The sequence below is a fragment of the Myxine glutinosa genome, chromosome 5, assembly GCF_964187855.1.
Source record: "Myxine glutinosa chromosome 5, kmMyxGlut1.1, whole genome shotgun sequence".
NCBI lineage: Eukaryota > Metazoa > Chordata > Myxini > Myxiniformes > Myxinidae > Myxine > Myxine glutinosa.
In genome coordinates this window covers 147,625,607-147,645,380 of record NC_136265.1, presented here as the reverse complement: position 1 = coordinate 147,645,380, position 19,774 = coordinate 147,625,607, and the positions used below count along the sequence as shown (strand labels likewise).

The following is a 19,774-nucleotide window of genomic DNA, read 5'->3' as shown; positions in this document are numbered from 1 at the left end:
TTTCAAAGAGTAAGGATAATCATCCAATATAGTGACTTAAAGAGATGATGAAAACGACCGAGTGCAATGATAAACATTAACATCCAATCCGATTCAACGTCCATACTCTTTCCACAGCATCAACGCTATAAATGAGCAATGCACTGGGTGGTTTGCCATTACTGTCCCCAACAGTATTCAGGGCAGGAACTTGGAATTTAACCACAATGGCCTTCTCTTACAGACGACAAAGGGGGATATTTAACGTCCACCAGTGAAATCTAGCAAACAAGACACCTTGTGCAACGTCCCTCCAAAGGATGGCGCAGCCAATGATACAATGTACTGTGATGCTGCTCATTATCAGTGATAAGTGACAGGTCACGAAGCACAAGGGTGCCGAATCACAATCAGGTCGAGCAACTAACCCACACTGCAGTTATATTTGCAAACTTAAAACAAAATGAAGGGATCAGGTGGGTACACGCATTTTGATGCCAGAGTTCAGAACACAATCTGTTATAATGCCTTTTGTGCTGAGGGTAGGACAAAATAAAATGGCAATAAGCTTTGGAGGCGATGACTGTTCGCTTGTGCATTCCTATCATTTATAACTTTTTTCTGACTGGGTTTTGTGTATATCCATCCACTTTCTTTTTTGCCTTAAAAATTGTGTTCAGTTAGCTTTAACAATGTAATACTGTCTATATCGACAACATAACTATTAGCAGGTGGTTTCAATATGCACCAATGTTCAGCGATTACCATATTCGATTTTCAGGGACAATGTAATGTGCCACATCACATTGTGTGCTGCAAATACCGAGTTAAGAAAGTGAATTTTTTAAAGCTTCACTTTGAGTAATGGTGCTGCTGGGAACAGCCAATCAATATGGGAAAGTGGTTGTTAAACGAGTATTAGTAGTAGTTAGGGTGCTGTTGCACTGCAACACATACCCGTGCAACTGGTCCATGGTGCGCTCAGTGGAGTTTCGAGGCAAAGGGAAGTTTCGTGTTTGAATAGTGAAACCCAGACCTGCGGCCGCACGCAGCACCCCATTATGCAGGAGCTGCAGTGCCACTGCCGGGGTGTGTAGGCCTTGATCATTAAAAAGAGCCAGAGCCACGGTGCTCTCATCACTGTGGTCCATAAAGTAGGCTGCTGTAACACAGTGCTCGTTGAAAGCACCACCTTCTGCAATAGCTTGTGCCACCAGGTAATCCTCCATGTTTCCTGTAAGAAATACAAGTGATTAGCAAGTTTTAAAAAAAACCCAAAAAAAAAACAAGGAGCTGATTCACTACGTACCTCCCCCACATTTTGGGTGGTATGAGAAATAGTTCTGTATAATATGAAAGATAAATCTTGAACATTTTTTGAAATACACGTTTACAAGCCAAGTTACCGAAATGGTTGCCAAGCAGGTCACAGCGGTAATATAATCAGGTTAAGATAACGTCATGAGGAATATATATCTGCAATATGAAAACTAAATGTTCAATGGTTTTTGAAATATCGCATACAGAAAAGTACATGGACGGATGATCTGTCGTATCTCATTTTAAAGTACCCCGTCCCCGACCTTGTCGGATGGGCGGGGATCAAAAACATGGAAGAACTATTTATTATGTAAGCAATACAGCGTTTAACCACCACTACCTGTACACGCCATGCGTGCCTTTTCCCCGACTTCTATCTACTCCAAACCCTTCTTTCCCCTTTTCTAAAATATTTTACCCTACTTTCACTTTCCTTGAACAACTTTGAAATGTTATAATCTTTTGATGTGCACATGATAGAAACAAAGTACAAATGGTGCATGAAAGCACAATTACCTCCACCACCAAAGGTGGTCGGAGGTTGTGTTTTCACCCCTGTCCGTTTGTTTGTCTGTCTGTGAGCATGATATCTCAAAAAGTTATGGATGGATTCGGATGAGACTTGGTGGACAGGTTTGGTGTGTGATAAGGACGAATTGATTAGATTAGAACTGATCATTGAAGATCTGGATCTGGATCGGATAATTTGATTCTTCTTCAAATGACTTCACCATCCCGAGATGGGGACAAAAACGGTATATATATAGCACGTTATTTCAAAAGGTTGTGGACAGATTATGACAAAACTTGGAGGATGAGTTGAGCAAGAGACACAAACAAGCACATTAGATTTTTGCCTCAGGTCCAGATGCACATCCGGCCTATCGTTGGTAAGCAAAACGTAAACTATTTAGCCTGATGGAGGTACGCGCTCTTCGAGTGCCATTCTAGTTCATAAAGTTTTTATTAGATATGGTTCAAAATTTTAGGGTTCAACATAACCACCATCATGCGTAATACATCGTTCAATCCAATTTCCATGTTGTTGAAAATATTCTCCAGTTGCTGCAGAAAGATGTCATTAATTACATTTGTGATCGTTGCCCTAAGTTCATCCAAAGAATGTGGTTTTGATGAGTGAACAACAGTTTTACATAGCCCCATTAAATGTAGTCCATTGGGGACAGGTCAGGTGAAGGAGGTGTCCGAGCAATGGGTCCACGTGTACCGATCCACTTGTCTGGGAAGACATTATTCAAGCATACGTCACATATTTGAAGCAAAATGGCAGGGAGCCTAGTGTTGCGGGTACAAAGTGACATGTGAAAGGTTCAATCGTCGTAGTTCGGGAACAAAGAAAATCTACATTGCAAAGTAACATGCACCATTAACTGCTGCTTCTTCCAAAAAATGGAAAAGATCACTGATGTGTGAACTTCCCGAGAGAACCCCAGACAATGATTTTTTGGCGAGTCTCTTTAAGTGGAATTGAGGATGCAACGACATGAATAACAACATTACAATAACAAAACTTCATGAATTCTGCCTTCACATGCCATTCATAGTTTGTTTCTATCATGTGTACATCAAAAGTTATAAAAGTTCAAAGTTGCACAAGGACTTTATGGACACCTTGTATTAACCTTCCTTCTCTTCCCTTTTCCATGTTCTTAAATTTCAACCCTCCCCTTCCCGCTCCCCCACTCTTCCTATGGAGTCCTTAATAAATAAATAGCCATGTATCTTAAAGATGGATTTGAAAAGTTAAAAATGACAAAGTTTCAGATATAACGGGTAGAGATTGGCAAGCCATCTACACAGGAGGCAAACTCAAAAAATCTCACCATCTGAAAACTTGGTTTGCTGGTTAACAAACACAGGATGGAATGTTGTATTTTCCAGTTGATCTCCGTAGGATTGAGCCAAATAGTTGGCGAAGGAGTTTTTGGAAGATCCCAAAACAAAACCACCTGCACGATTTGCTGGAAACGTGGGTCCCAACTTGGTCGATGGAGGTTGTAGTCTCAATAATGGAGCAGAGAGCATGGGCATCGGTGAAGGAAACCTTTTTGGCCAATCGTTGAGCCACCAAAACAGCCGTGAAGCATAGGCCAACTGTGGCATCGGAGGCAATGACGTCACAATAGGTGGCCACGATGCTGACCGTTCCACAGAAGGAAATGACCCATTGTCAACAGCGTAGGGTACCAGTAGCTGGTGCCCGTAAGTGACCAAACCGAGGTCGATGGGAGCAGAGTCGTGAGGCGACGGTAAAGTTCTCGCCGAAATGAGTGCAATGGTGGTGAATACCAACGGCACAAGGAACTGCGCGATGATCAGCCGCCAATTTCGCCAACAATATATGGCCCTTTTAACCACCATCGCCCATGACTGTTGGAGCAGAAGCCAAATCTGTGGAACATGTTCAAGACAAACACAAGGGGACCAGAATATTAAATCACCATAATTTCATATGCAACCTGTGGCTGCTGGTTGCGTCATTGCTGGGAGTGCAGCTGTGCCGCTGATGCAGTACCCCCCGTTTCCAGTAAGCTGGTACTCATTTTGTCGACCTCGGAAGGATGACAGGCTGAGTCAACCCACTTGGTGTTACAGCATGACAGGGGCTCAGACTCAAGACCCTAAGCTCTTAAGGCAGCCATTTTAACCGTTAAGCCAACACCCGGCTTAGAATATTAAAATCAAAACACAAAAGTAAAAGTTCAGATTAGGATTATAATAATTGAGACATCTTGCTCTCGAGTTAATCCACTGCTTGGAAACTTCGCACCACTTCACAACCACCAAACACACAACATTTACTGGTAGATATTAAGGCCAAGTGAGTGGCTATTAAGCAAACTGAGCTGCCTTACACAATATCAAATACTGAGACCAAAGGATTCAAAGTTCATGTTCCTATTTAGAATCCTATTAATGTCCCACTGAATAACGGACAGTAGCACCTTCAAACACTGTGCTGAGAACTGCCATTAACACAAAGCTTAACAGACCTTGAATGAATATCTTCATGCACTTAACCAATTTGGCCCTGGGTGTGGGATAGCCCCGGTTTACTTCTCAAGGCATCGATTTATTCTTGCCTTCCCTGCAGTCATCCTTGTTACACCACCGTCGAAGCCTGCACTATGTCACCCGGCGCCCCCATTGTGCACTGACCAAAATGGGGATCTCGTATTTGGCAACTTTAAAAAAAAATGCGGTGATACTTTTGTTGTTCCTTCACTGCAGATGCAACGTCCCACCGGTATACGTGGCCACACGTGCCAACCGGCACCTTTCGAGTACAGTCGTACCCCAGTGTTGAGCTTCAGGTTCAAAAGATCTTCGGAAACGAGTGTGCTGCAGTCATCCGTGGCAGTTGTGCTCGCAGCATCCAACTCTGCAGCGTAATCCTGCGACCGGTGATCGGACAGGTACTCCAAGCCGGCCAGCGTATCGCTCCCGTCTTGGCCGAGCCGTGCCTCTGCTTTTTCGGTCACACTAAAAGACAACAAGCGGGCACAGCCTTCGCCTTCAGTCAAGCACTTAATTTTTCAACAACAGGTGAAATGTATATTGAGTAATAAAGCGCAAGGTTATTCCATAATATGACTACATGACAATCAGGTCCATGATTGGACACAATTATTTGGGCAATTGTCGAAAATTCTGAGTAGAAGCATGGGGATAATGAGATGGGTGCTAAGGCCCTATGACAAACTATTTGACGTTTCATCAGAAAAGCTTTCACTTACCATAGGAACACTTCCTCCATAGGAGTGACAGAAACTCCATAGCTGGTGATACCCAATTCCTCTCGACGGCGTTCGAGTTCGGTGAAAAGCCAAACAAACCTGAGCAACATTCGTGGGTAAGGGTTAGGAATCAGGGCGTTTTCAAAACGACGACAAAATATATGTTCCCTATTTCCTTCCTTAATGCCCTGTACATTTGTGTGCTGCTTGTAGGCAGAAGGAAAGCAAGCTCTGCTCCGGCATTCCTCGCCAGTTCAGCATCAGGAATGTGGCTTTGCACCAGCTTATGGATCCAGGCCACGTCTGCCTCGGGCCGCTTTACCACCACCATGCGGTATCCGGCACCTGATAGTGTCAACAACATATACAAAGCGCAACATCTCTCAATCATTAACTGAGGGATACTGGTGAAGGTCATAGAGTCACACTATGCCTCATCTCCAGATGCATCACAACGTAATGAGCAGTTCATTCTGTCACATCGCGAACTACATTCATGCCCCAATGTACCATTATTCGCTAATCATGACGTTATTGCTCACCATATCTGTGCTTGAGGAAGAGTGGCGATCCACAACACTGCAAACGACCATGTGCTAGGATGGCGAGACGATCTGCCAGAACCTCGGCCTCCTCCATGAAGTGTGTTGTGAGCAGGATGGTGCGGCCCCGGCGTTGCGCCAACAACACATCCCACACAGCTCGCCGAGCCACAGGGTCCATCCCGGATGTTGGCTCATCTAAGAGGACAACCTGCGGGGAGAATAAGTGAGGGAAGCATCGGCATTTGCCTTGACAATACTACTATATCACCAATAACAACAATGAGGTCAGCAACAAGGCCTGATGGAACACCTATGCACTCATTTGAACTTTCCCAAAGGCCATTTTAAATAAAACTTTTATTTTGAGTTATATCTGATATTACCGATACTATCTCCCTCATTCTTGAGAATATTCACAATGGACAAAAGCTGGATGATGGCTTTTTAACAAAAACTGGGAGTGCGGCATACAAATGTTTGTCGGCTAAAAAAAAGTGAAGTATCCCTCTAACACAGTGCAGACGAGGAGTGAAAACACAAACATGCTGTCATTTAAAACGCTATGTTAAACCAGCTTCCCTAACCATTTGCATCAACGTCATCAAACATTCCCCTTTGAAAAAGAAGGGCGTTTCGTGCCGGTACGATGAAAATATAAAATCTGCATTGGACGCGGCTCGTTCAAAAGTTACCACTTTACTAGACTCGGTGGTGTAATGGTTGGAGCATCCGCTCTAAGACTGGGAGGTAGGAGGTTGGAACGCCAGCTGAGTCATAGCAAATGGTATGTGCTGCAGTCTTGCTTAACTTGGGGCTGAATTTAGGGGCAGGCAACCCAGGCAAACATCTGGGGTGCCAGGGTTGGGGCTCAGGAAGAGGGGGGGGAGGGGTAGGGCACAGGCTGCCAGGCTCGGGGTGCACCTGCCACAAAGCTATAACAAGGAAATTTGATGCAGGCTTTGGCTTCACCCTTTGTGAACTCCGCAACACCTTTTGTCAACACCCTCAACTCCGCAAAAGAGTGAGATGGGAAACAGCAAGCAGTTAATATATAATAATAAACAATAATGAAAATTTAACGGCACCAGGTGGAGCGCATATCCCCACCAGGCTGACCAGTTTATGTTTTGTATCCCTGATGGGACGGATCACTGATGGGACGGATCTAGATTCGGACCTGAAACAAAATCTAATCGGCTTGTTCTCGTCACCAAACCAACTCATCCACCTAGTTTTGTCATAACCCGTCCACAACTTTTTGAGATATCATGCTATATATCGGTTTTAGACCAATCATTCAATTGTGAAGAATCACTTTAAAAAATTCCCGTGTCCGGATCCATATTTGGATCTCCACCAAAACCGAATAAATTCATCCTTCTCACACCCCCAAACCTGTCCACGAAATTTCGTCCAAATCTGTCCATACCCTTTGAAATATCCTGTTCACAGACAGACAGACAGACATACAGGGGTGAAAACATAACCTGGGGGCGTAAGGTGGGCGGAGGTAGTAATTGTTATTGTCCCGTATCCAGGGAAATTCCTCTTCAGTGACACCGTGAGTTCAAAACATCATGTAGAAACATAAAACATCAAAAGGAATAAGAATAACAGGTAAAATATGAAAGATGGACGAAACAGCAAAATGGCCTTTTTTGACTTTTATCTAGTCATTTGCTTTTGAACACAGAACACACCCTCAACTTGGTATTTTATATCTTTAATCTTCACTAATAAAACAATAGCGAATTTATTCATACCATCCTTAAGTAAGAAGACGACATCCTCCTTGGCAAGAATGGAGTAGGTGCGATGTTTGAAGGTCGCGAAGGGGGGGGGGGGAGTTTGGGGGGGAGCGGGTATTGCAGGGCGAAGAACGCTAGTGTTCGTACAAATATGTCGCTTGATTTTTCTTAAATATTGTTTGCGCCCCCCAGTTTGGAAACCACTGGCATCAATTATCATTATCATGTAGGAAATGCCTTCTAGAGGCAAAGAATGAAATTTGCAGTGCAGGTTTGCTACGAAAGGCGACTGACAACACGACGAGAACTCCTACCTTTGGGTTTCCGATGAATGCAATGCCAATGGAAAGTTTGCGCCGCATGCCGCCCGACAACGTTTTGGCTCGAGCATATCGCTTGTCTTCCAATTGGAGTGCTCTCAGAGTCACGGCGACAGCACCCTCAACTCCATGCTTATGGCAGCCTTTCAGCTGTGGTACACAACAAGCAAGAGGCGGAATCTCATCGTGAAACAGATCCACCAACACCAACACCCCTCACTCAAGTACGTTTACATTCCCTTCAGTTGACATGCTCAAATCTCCCCTCTTCCGGGCACCTTGGCAAAGAAAATGAGGTGCTCCTCGACAGTGAGGTCCAGGAAGAGAACATCATGTTGGGGACACAAACCCAGGCTGCGACGAACCAGGGACATATCGTAGCGAATGTCACACCCGTTGACCAGAGCTGTACCATGACTTGGTGAAAAGAGCCCTGGGGGGATGAATGATAATAAAAAATTAATGCAATAGTAGTGTGGCTTCTCGGACTGTGAACTGCCCCTGAATTCTAAATCTATTCACCCGAAACGAAACTGTACGATAGCGCCATAGAATGTCTACTTTGACAGAAGATAAATTAGAACAGAGTAAAATAAGGAGGTAATATTGGATGGACCTCGTACCAGGACCCTGAAGATACAATCGAAGCCGAGATGGACTTTGCCGTCGGCAGCCATAAGATGGATGAGAAATTGGGATTAACATCCCATTGATTTGATGTCGATTTAGACAAGTTCAAATGATTAAATGTAAATATCGCACGAGTTTACAATTGTTGTTGTAATTTTGTACAATCTCAGCACTTCCGAATTTTTAATTTATTATTGACAGACTGTGGCCAAGTCTGGTGTGCTTTACAAAATGGCATTTGATGGAGTTTATAAAGTGTGGGGAAAAGTGGGGGTGGGAGGTGTCAATTCATCGAATCCACTAACTATCTCGGTGACCTAGTTATTGTGCAAGAGATGTGATCGACGAGAGCTCGAGTACAGATTCATCCTCATCCTCGATATACACGATATGAAAATGGATTTACTTTGTAATATTGTTACGGAAATGGCTAAAGGGATAAATGGGAAATACCATATTTTCCGGTGTAATAAGCGCGACCATGTATTAACTGCACCCCTGTTTTTCACCCTAAAAAAAAATTTTAAATTCAAGCTCCCGGCGAAGCTTGATGATGTAGGACTAGAAGTGTGTAGTCTTATCAGCCGTGTCATTAGGTAGATGTTGGGAGATGTGGTCTGCGGTGTCAAACTGACAGATCATGGCGCGCCAGGAACCTGTAGGCCCACGACCGGCTGGTCGTAAAGTCCCCAACATCACCCTCCTTAGCTAAGCTCCTCACCTTCGGCCTGAGAGCAAGTGTTGCGCAAGTGTTGTAAATGAAAAACGTGTAAATTCAAACCAACTTCCCATAATAGGAGGCAGAGGTTAGGAAGAGTGCTGCCTCAACTCTCATGCTATTGTCCTATTTTTACTATTGCAGTGGTTTATTTAAATTCTAATGTTTAAGATCCACCTGGTGTTCCTTCTCCAGCAGCAGAAGGGCATCATTTGAGAGCTCCTCCCGGTACAAATCCAGTAACTCCTCCACCTCATCACATCACCCTCCTCCAACTCATCAAACCCGACAGTCTTGGCCAATTTGACGATGTTACGTCATGCATGATTATTCATGCCAAAACACTTAGAGCCATGAACAAATTGAGGGCAAAGTTTCCCCCATACACCATTCATACAGGAATGGATGACATCCCTCCACCACTCCTCAACATTACATCGAACATCCCTTATTGGAAAGGCCTCCCAGAATTCCTTTACAGTCATTATTATTATTATTTTTATTTTTATTTTTATTTTTTTATTTTTTTTTTTGTATACAAGATCGAGGCTCGTGAAAGAGCGAACATTAATCACACAGAAAGACAAACAGACACATAAAACAAATAACATCGGGAGCGGTAGACAAGATGGAAATTGTGAAATTTCATCACTATTCCAAAAATGCGCAAACAGAACACGCGTAAAATGCGAGCTTGCTGTACTGGAACTGAAATGTACGCCATTAACCATGTGGTGCCATCACACGCCATGAAATGGTCGTGTTTTTTTCAAATGAAATCGTATGTTTCTTAAAAGTAGCATTACATTTGATACATATTCTTTATTTAAACGTATCGCGTATGTGTACACTTTAAAAAAAAATCTATCTTGGTCTTGGTAATTATGGGCCCCTTCTGATTGTGGGACGGGTGCCGAGGCGCCATTGGAGCCATTGCCAACCTGGCTCTGGCGACCAGGTAGGTATTCCCATCAATCAATTCTCATTCCTGTGAATGACTCAATGGGTAAAAACGTACAACCAAGATAACTTGTACTTGAATAGTGTTATGTTTGTGGGGGTAATGATATGTAGAGTGAGGTAGATTCGTATAGGTAGGTGCTCCGGATGTCGGGTAAGAACCATCACCTGTAATAAGTTCTGTTTAGCCGAATGTCGGAGTAAGGTGTATCTTCGTCCCCGTCACGAGGGGACAGGGCATGCTGACTAGCTTAGGGGATAAGGATAAATTATCCCTTGTATGTCTTACCCTATATGATTTATCCTTTGGCTCTTTTGGCACTGCACCGTAGACACAGTGAGAAAATGCCCATTTATTGCACTAAATAATAACCATAAAACCAACCGGAAGCCAGTTCTGAGCACAGCTATTTGGGACGCACCAGCTACATCGCCACGGAAGACAGGCAGGCCGAAGACACGCTCCGAGGAGCCGTGATTGGCCAGGGCGGAGCAAGAAGCGACTCACTATTGGGCGCGAGTCAACCAACTGGAAGGCCAGGGTAAGAAGGGACTCGTGATTGGCCAGGGTGGAGCAAGAAGCTACCCACTGATTGGTGGAAGGAAGGCCGAGGAGGAAGCAGAGCACCGATTGGCGAGGACCACCGAGGACATCAGAGGCGAGCAAGAAGAGGCGCGCTGATTGGTGGATACCGTATTTTCCGGTGTATCAACCGCGGTTTTTTACCGATGGGAAAACCCTAAAAAAGGGGATGCGGTTGATACACAGTAACAGAAAAATTTGTGCATTGAAAAACTGTCATATCAACGGGACGTAATCTTTATATTACTTTGGGGTTGCGGGGATACAATGATGAATGATCGTCAATTACGTTACTAAGGTAGGTTCAACGCCGATTACTGCTGCCAGTCAAAATACAAGAAAGTTTGAAGTTTGTAATATTTGATTTTTCTATGCGTGTTTGTGAAAATGTGTACTTTCACTAGTCCTCTTTGAATGACAGGTCACATAGTGAATAGAGTGTGCTAAATAAAGACAGGATTAAGTCACAAAACAAAAGCGTCAACATGGTAAACGGGATGTTTTGCATGGGACATTATGACGTACCTATTGTCTAACCAACGCCGCGGTACCTATTGAAGTCGGCTTTGATGCCGCCGCATGGGCTGGGCCAAAGGTGACAAGTCGGTGTCCATCACTACAACGGGTCATGAGAGAGATCGTTTTACGGTTATGCTAGCGTGCACCGCTGATGGGGGAAAGCTGCCGCCGTATATCATCTTCAAGAGGAAAACGCTACCAAAGGATACATTTCCTCCGGGTGTAATCGTTCGTGCCCAGGCCAAGGGGTGGATGGACCAAGCGCTGGTAGATGACTGGCTCCGCGTCGTGTGGGGGAGACGAGTTGGTGGGCTTTCGCGGCGACGGAGCATGCTCGTCCTCGACGCCTTCCGTTGTCACAAGACAGAGGAGACCAAGTCAACGCTGAGGGGGCTCAACACTGATCTGGTGATGATCCCGGGTGGCATGACGTCGCTGCTGCAGCCGCTAGACGTTTCAGTCAACCAGCCGTTCAAAGACGGTCTGCGGCGCTGTTGGTCGGAGTGGATGCTGTCGGGGGACAAGACCTTCACCAAGACTGGGAGGATGAGGAAGGTGGACCTCCCGACGATCTGTAGCTGGATACTGAAGGTCTGGGAGGAGTTGCCGGCAGCCATCATCGAGCGGGCCTTCCTCAAGTGCTGCATATCTAATGCCCTTGATGGCACTCAAGATGACATCATCTGGGAGGATGAAGTGGCAGTGACCGACGATGGAGAAGAGGACAACAACGACGATGATCTCGCCTACCCAGACTCGGATGATGATCTTCGTAATGTCTTCCCTGAAGAAACAGATGACGAGGACTTCTTCGGATTTTAGAGCCCAAACCCAACGGCCCTTTTCTGACGATGGAGAAGAGGATAACGACGACGAGGATCTCGCCTACCCCAACTCGGATTGGACTGAAGAAACGGATGACGAGGACTTCTTCGGATTTTAGAGAATAAACCCAACGGCCCTTTTCAGGGCCCCACATTGGCAAGAGCCAAAACCCAACGGCCCTTTTCAGAGCCCCACATTGGCAAGAAAGAATAATTATAATGTTTTTAAAATTCTCTTTCAACTCATTTCATGTATTTTCACTCTTTCTCTGTCTTCAGTTTCTCTTTCCTTTCATCATATTTCGCTTTCCATTTTTTTTATATATTCTCTTCTCTTTTTTAAATTTTCCTGATTTTTTTTTTTCCCTCGAAAATCTGATTATTATTATTTTATTTTTTTGAAGTCGAAAATCCGGGGTGCGGTTGATACACGGGTGCGGTTGATACACCGGAAAATACGGTAAGCGCTGATGACGTCACGACCCGACGTTGTGACGAGGACCGACATTTTTTTCTCTTGCTCTTGCCTTTGCTTGCCCTCTCTCTTACCCTGGAGTCTTGCTCTCTGACCCTCCGATCTTGCTCTGTTCATGCTCTCCTCTGGTTCCCTTGTTCTTCTCATTAGCGCGTTTGTGCTTGGACGACGGGCTCCAGGAAGCGATCGGAGACGCCATCGGGAGATGCGCAGGGTTTTGCCAGGCATAAACGACGCGTGGACGAACACTCGGGCCTGCGCGAGTCAGGCCTGTTTCCCGCCAACGCGCGCGCTTCGTGCCGCCGGCTAGACCTCCAGAGCCTTGGCGATTCCTGGCGAAACCCCACCCCACTCCCCCCCTCCCCCCCCGAGCTGATCAGAGATAAGTGCCACAATTAAATTACACCCCATTATTTTCCAGTTTATTTTCTTCCTGTGTCTGTGTTACAAGTCTGGTGTGGGGACATCCCGATTAGGAATTTGATTTTACCGTCGCGTTTTCTTATTTTCGGCATCCGTTTTAATAAACCTGCTTATTTTTGTACATTTAAAATCCGCCTCAGTTCGAGTTACTTTTTGCAGGTTGGGACTGCCGGCGATTGGACAGGTAAGGTTGGACAGGTAAGCTTCAGCTTCCTCTTCCCCTTTCTTTCCCCACGTATATAAAATCCGCATTTGGGCATTGCCTTCGGAGTTAAAAGCCCGCTATTGGCAATCCGTGATTCCCCCGGTATTAACCAAGGGGAATCACGAGACAATAGTTTTACAACAATTATGAAAGCTCTAAACGTTCCCTGATATGTAGACTATATATAGATCTACTGGTATATGTATGACAATTGGAATATAATTGAAATTCAGCACTGATTGTTTTAAAGACTGATCCTTTTCGATATCTGTGTTGACCACACCCCTCAACTTTTAACTTTTTGCCGATAAAAAAGCACAGTTAATACAATGGAAAATATGGTAGACTCTTCTTCTCCTCCTCCCCCCTTTATAAGGGGATTATAATTGTTTTTTCATAGTACATGCCAGAACAATCATGATGTAATTGCTGTAATCTATGAGATTGTGTCATGTTGTTTTCAGAAGCTTTTGTCTTCTCACCCAAATGTTTATTTCTAAGGCACATTTTTCCCCTCCCTACACTCTGCAAGCCCTGTCTATTTGTCTTTCCATTCTCCTCAGCATGAGCAAATATGTGTGAAAGATGGTGGCGCAATCAAACACCAGTAGCAAGCCTGATGTGTGATCAGAAAACGACTGCCAAATCAGGGCAACCGCGTGATCATGGAGCGATACCGTAAGGACCTATAAGTGTGCATCATGGGGAATTTATGGAGTCCCTGTGGGATGTTAATATAGCGCGCCAGAGAGGACGTGGTGTGGCTGTGTAGAGATTGGGCCGTAGAGAACACTCACTGTGGATATCCCTCACTGTGGCTGTAAGGAGATTGGGCCGTGCTTTGTGACATACACAACTCTGAGGACATGTTCCATGTTTCCTATATGAATGAGATGCCATTTGGTTAACTAATCAAGTCATCGAGATACCGTGGACGAAGGAGGGACAATTATTTAAACATTAATTTGTTCAGTTGTTTTGTCGATTGTGGTCATGTTCTGCCCTCGTGTTGTGTTCTCTTCTCTTCTCTTCTCTTCTCCCCCACGTTAATTTGGCGCAATGAATCCGTTAGACGGGTGAATTGGGTTTGCACATACAGGGCGCCATTTACAAGTGAGCTGCTGACAAGATCTACTAAGCTTATTCCTGTCGACAGATTCGCTACAGTCACATGGTTCTTAAACCACCAACTTGCCCATAAATTACGGGTGGACGTGATGAATTATCGGCCCTTACCCGACTGGCAGTTCATCGGTGTGGTTAGAATCACGGGATCACAACAATGTTGTTGTGGGAATTATCTTTAGGGGTTAATAAAACTGTTTAGTAGAACGATAGTTATTTCGTAGCATTTGTTGAGATAAGCGTGACTGACGTACTATTTGTGCAATAGATATGTGTTGCGTATGCACAGTGAGAGGTTTGATTTTCCTATCCTACTGTTGTCCTCCCCTATTCAAACTTCTGGCTGTGCATTTTTAATGTTCTTATCCTCTGTTTACAACAGGTCTTCAGAAAGCACACACGAGAGCTTTGCAGCTCAAGCCATGAGAATGTTCAGGTGAGGCGAATCTGCATCGAGATAGCCAGCCATTAACATCACCAAAGGAGCTGATTTCCGGGGTGAAACAGCATTGAGAAAGTCGGCAATTTGCATTAATGGGATCTCACACAACCTGACATGAAGCCAGATCGATGGTTATCCTATGGGATGTTGTCAGTTGGGGAAACAGCTTATGCAGAGAGCTGAGTTGGCCGTAACAGTTGTTTTTGAGAGAGACATAAAAGCTGAGAGAGTGACAATAACGCTGGAGGACAGTGCCTGAGATCAGCAGGAAGTGTCTCCGAGTGTGCAGAACTGAGAACATTTATTTCCCCAAAGCAACTAGGGCTTTGAGGGGAGTGACGGTTACGCCGGATTTCACCAGAGAACTGCCGACTTGTGCTCGCACACACACAATGCTCCTTCTCCACTCGTTTCTCCCCTCCCCCCTGCCCACCCCTCTCCATCCATACTCGACTCCTTTCCCCCACTCTCGAGCCACTCATCGCTACCTGCACCCCACCCAATCCTTCCCTCACCCCTCTCCCTCCCCTTCCTCATGTCCCACCCCCATCTCCATCACTATGACATGTAGTAATGAATGAAGAAGCGTTTGTGGATCGTTGCGAATGAAATACCCTCACCACGACAAATAGTAACAAGAAAAAGAGCAATCAGAGATTGCAAACCCTCGCCAGGATGTATTTTCAGTGGTTTTTAAGGCTTTTGTATTAAAACAAATATGGCGGCCGAACTACGTGACCGATGATGTCATCATTCTTTTTTTTCTAAACTAATTTATTCCTAGATTATGCTCAAGAAATTTCATCTTGATCGGATGAAATTTTGTACTTGTCGAATTATGACGTCATAATGGAGGCACCTATGACATCATCATCAACATATTTTATTCCCCATGAGAGTTCTTTACAATGAGCCATGTCTCAATTTTTTTCTATTCAGCACTTTCTGAGATATAGAGGTGCAAAAATTTTCGATTTTTCCAAGATGGCGGCCGAACCTCGTGACCAATGACGTCATAATTATCATTAAAAATTATACAGGTGGAGTTGCACCTATGGTGAAAATTTCCTGTCAATAGGAACAACAGTTGCAGAGAAAATCATATTTATTCTGTGTGGACAAACAAACAGACAAACAAACGGACTCAAATGCAATACCCTCTCCTCTGGCGAGGGTGATGGTGTGATGAACGAAGAAGTCTTTGTGGACCGTTGTGAATGAAACACCCTCACCACAACAAATAGTTATAAACGAAGAAGTCTTTGTGGACCATTGTGAATGAAACACCCTCACCACAACAAATAGTAATAAACGAAGAAGTCTTTGTAGACCATTGTGAATGAAACACCCTCACCACAACAAATAGTAATGAATGAAGAAGCCTTGTTCATTTTTTGTACACCGCTCCCTCCCTATGCCATCTCCAGGCGCTGCATGACGTCATTGCCAGGTGCCAAAGAGGGCCCAGCAATGACGCAAGCTGAAAGGGAATACTAAGGTTTCACTCCGTTTGTTTGTTTTCTTGTTTGTTTGTCCAGGCAATATCCGAAATTTGGGCACAATAGTGAGCACGTGCTTTGGTATAAAAAGGTATTTCAAAGTTTTTTTTTGATTAATCAATTAACATATTTATTTTGTTTCTCATCTGGGCAATATCTCAGGCACATTTTGAGGTACGGAGCTGATATTTGGATATGACAGTGACCAAGTGATTTGGTTACAAAGGGTATTTTTGATTTATCGAGTAATCAATTAATTATTTTATTTTAAAATGAATTACTTCATTAATTTTTTTTTAAGTTAGATTTGGATGAAACAGTGGTGGCTTAGGTATGATATTGGCCAATTGAGTAAGAAACTAATTATTTTACGATTATTATTTTTTTATTTTAATTACACAATCAATTAATCAATCAATTTATTGTACTCCCTGCCAATTATGTCTCCATGTGATGCACGGCGGCATTGCCTTAGGTGCCCCGGCAATGTCGTGCTGGAGAATATGTTCTTTATTTGGCATGGGGGCGGTGTACTTTGAATGTATCTCTACTTGGTAATCTATTTTTTTGCTCAGACAGAGAGAATGTTCAAAGCCACAACTATAGTTCGTGTCCCACACCCTAATCAACATTTACTTGATAAAATCAATTTGTTCTGCAAACCATTTTGTTGGGGGATGATAAATACCGATTAAATTAGACACAACAGTCATGTCCAAATAAACTAAAGGATATATATCACCTATTCGTCGTGAGCATTAAATAATTTATCTTCTCATGACATAGCAACACTGGTAGCGGTGCATATGTGTATATAACGATGCTGCATTCCTCTCACCAGTAAGGATAGACAGCGTTGTAGTTTTCCCAGCACCGTTGTGTCCCAATAAGGCTGTGATCTGCCCTTCGTACATGTTCATGGAGAGGCCTTTGACTGCCGCCTTCATCCGCCTCCCTTTCCCAAACGCCTGTCAACGTGAAACAGTCGGTAGTTTTAGTGCAGCGTGAAAAGTATATGTCGAAAATTTCAAAGGCACCAGGAAACTGGAAAGTTGGTGAGAATATAGAACAAAGGCTTGAGAGTCTGGCATTTTAGGTAAACTGACCTTAAGAAATACACTTTGTCAGCCCTATGTGTCCATGCTTGCATGTAGGAGCATTCTCACCTTATGCAGGTTCTGAACCCTGATGCCAGCCGGGCACCCATACGGCTCGTGTTCAAAGAACTTTCCGCTCTCCGTCTCCCAATCACAATTGCTGTCCTCTTCAATCATCTCCAGGGGGAACCACCGTTGCTTGCCCAGCCAATAAGATGGCTGCAAAGATGGCACAACCATCCATGAATATAATCAGCCGTTAAATGTTAACATACAACACCGATGGAATGTTGATGTTTTCAAGGAAAGAAAGCAGAAAAACAGTTTCTTGTTCCACTCCGCCAGCAAAAAAACCACAAAATCATCGTTCTTAAAAAAAGAATCTCAGATAGAGACGCTAAAGACTGAAACCATAGAACTGTCACACACGTCCTGGTGGAAGTTTTCAATGCCCCACTGGTAAAGTTCTTAATAATTTGAGCTTAGGCGGATTGTTGTGGACACCTGATCTTTATAATCTTCCGAATGATTACATTTAGCATATATTGATTGCAGCATGAGGTGAAAGACTAACAACGTCTTGTTTGCAATTATCAAACAATTGATCATTGGCATACAAGAACAGAAACCAAATGACACAGAATGATAAATTAATACCGATAATCACAACTAATAATGAAATGGGCCAGCAAGGGAAGCTAACGAATAAGGGGAAAAGAAATGAATTCAAATGTAAGTGTCAGAATTCAAAATAAAGAAACAGCGTGATAAATCAGGCCTGATGGAGGAGTACTGAGAGAGGGAAGATACGAGGAGCGAGAATCTGGAAGAGCACATTGTGGGAGAGATGGCTGTTATTGACCACCGCTACTTGCAGATCTGTGGTGGCAAATGACAAGCTTTTGATGCTGTGGAAGAACACTGGGGTGGTGGCAGCCTCGCCCAGAGTGGCACAGTGGCACAGTGGCCTCAAGCAAGGAAGTCCTGAGTTCAGGGCATACGGACCACCACGGTGGTGGCACTGGTTTATCGATACGGGTGAAAGGGCCTCAAGATCGCCAACGGCAGAGAAGCACGGAGTGGGAACAGGTAGAAGAGCTGCGATTATGTCGGCATTGTGTAAACAGTGCAGTCGAATTGGAGATTCATGAAGAGAGATGGAAACGTCAAAAACAAAAAAAACACCACTTCAAACCCCATGCAGGACTAAGTGTGCGATGCGATGCTACATAAGCTGGGTGTGACCTCTTCCCTCTCGAGTGTACTGCCATGATTCTCCCACTGCTCACCCATGTATTCATCAGTCTCTATTTCAATCTTTCAATCTTACTTGCATGGGCTGGCAGGATAGACTATAGGTATGTGCACCCACGTCTAAGCTGTTTTTACCTGGGTTTGAATCTCAAACCAGATATAAACCATCTGGTGTTTTCCATGCAGGGCGAGGCATCGACGTGTGTGCAGTCCCTCGGATGGGCGTTAAATTGGGCATCCCATCTGCCAGAATTAGTTGGTGGACACTAAAGATCCCACGGTACCCTTCATGAAGAGTAGGTGAGCTATTGCCGCCAACAAAGACAAACAAAAACTCCTTGAACAAATTTGAAATTACTACTCTATCCTACAGGGGGCATTGCATCCCACACGTTACACACAGGGGGAATTGCACAGCCTTGCTCCCAGCAATCATGTTCTGCACACTAAATGTTGAACCTCGCTAGCAGGTATCTCTTAAATTGTCTCTACCTACACCCATGGTTTCTGTTCAAACCAATACACCAATCAGTGGGGTGCTTCATGTAACAATCTGTTAGAACCAACAATAGATCATAGGCATGCAAACGATTGTCTACCCTGAAGTAGACAGTTAGCGCAGGTTATACAGGTCTATCCTGCCAGCCCATGCAAGTAACCTGGTGTTGGGCTAGCGGCTAGGGTGCCGGCTTAGGATCCTAGGATCCTGGGTTCGAATCCCGGTCAATCGCTGAATTAACGCCAGGGGGGTTGACTCAGCCTGTCATCCTTCCGAGGTCGGCTAATTGAGTACCAGTTCACTGGTAATTCCCTGCGTGTCGTAAAAGGCGGCAAAAAGGGTTGGCGTCAGGAAGGGCATCCGGCCGTAAAACATTGATTCAAAAAGGGGACCGAAAAACAACAACAACCACAGTTCCCGAAAAAGGCCAACCCCCGCTTGCGGGGAAAAATGGCCTCTAAAGGTGGTTTATACACCCCAAAAACATAAATAGCAGACTAGAAATAAAATTCCACTTACTGCTCATCTAACACTTACCTGCATGGCCCAATAATGTAACATTTACATTCAGAAAAGAATTGTCATTACAAAAGTAATACACAATGCAATTAACCATATGCAAAGTGAGGGCTTTAAAGGACTCACCAACAATAAGAAGTACGGGGGCTGTGGGATGCCATACTGCCCTGGAAACACGGCCTCCACATACACGGCAATAAGTGTGTACAAGACACAGTCGAGCAGCAGTATAGTGAGCACGTGACCAAAACAGAAAGGGTCCATTGCACTCACACCATCCCATAATCGACTCCACTGTAGGCCCACACCTGATCGTACATCACAGACTCATC

General features: G+C 44.3%; 1 protein-coding gene across 1 annotated transcript in view; it reads right to left on the bottom strand.

Moving 5' to 3' along the window:
* LOC137426954 (phospholipid-transporting ATPase ABCA3) overlaps window positions 1–19,774 on the bottom strand; it is a 75,909-nt gene that overhangs the window by 38,811 nt on the left and 17,324 nt on the right. Inside the window, exons 10-20 of the mRNA XM_068116009.2 lie at window positions 19,569–19,750; window positions 17,240–17,389; window positions 16,912–17,041; window positions 7,949–8,103; window positions 7,665–7,820; window positions 5,600–5,810; window positions 5,252–5,402; window positions 5,058–5,156; window positions 4,617–4,803; window positions 3,144–3,711; window positions 937–1,213 (exon numbers count right to left, since the gene is read on the bottom strand). Of these exons, the coding sequence (XP_067972110.2) occupies window positions 937–1,213; window positions 3,144–3,711; window positions 4,617–4,803; window positions 5,058–5,156; window positions 5,252–5,402; window positions 5,600–5,810; window positions 7,665–7,820; window positions 7,949–8,103; window positions 16,912–17,041; window positions 17,240–17,389; window positions 19,569–19,750 (2,266 nt within the window). The remainder of the gene's footprint in view (window positions 1–936; window positions 1,214–3,143; window positions 3,712–4,616; window positions 4,804–5,057; window positions 5,157–5,251; window positions 5,403–5,599; window positions 5,811–7,664; window positions 7,821–7,948; window positions 8,104–16,911; window positions 17,042–17,239; window positions 17,390–19,568; window positions 19,751–19,774) is intronic.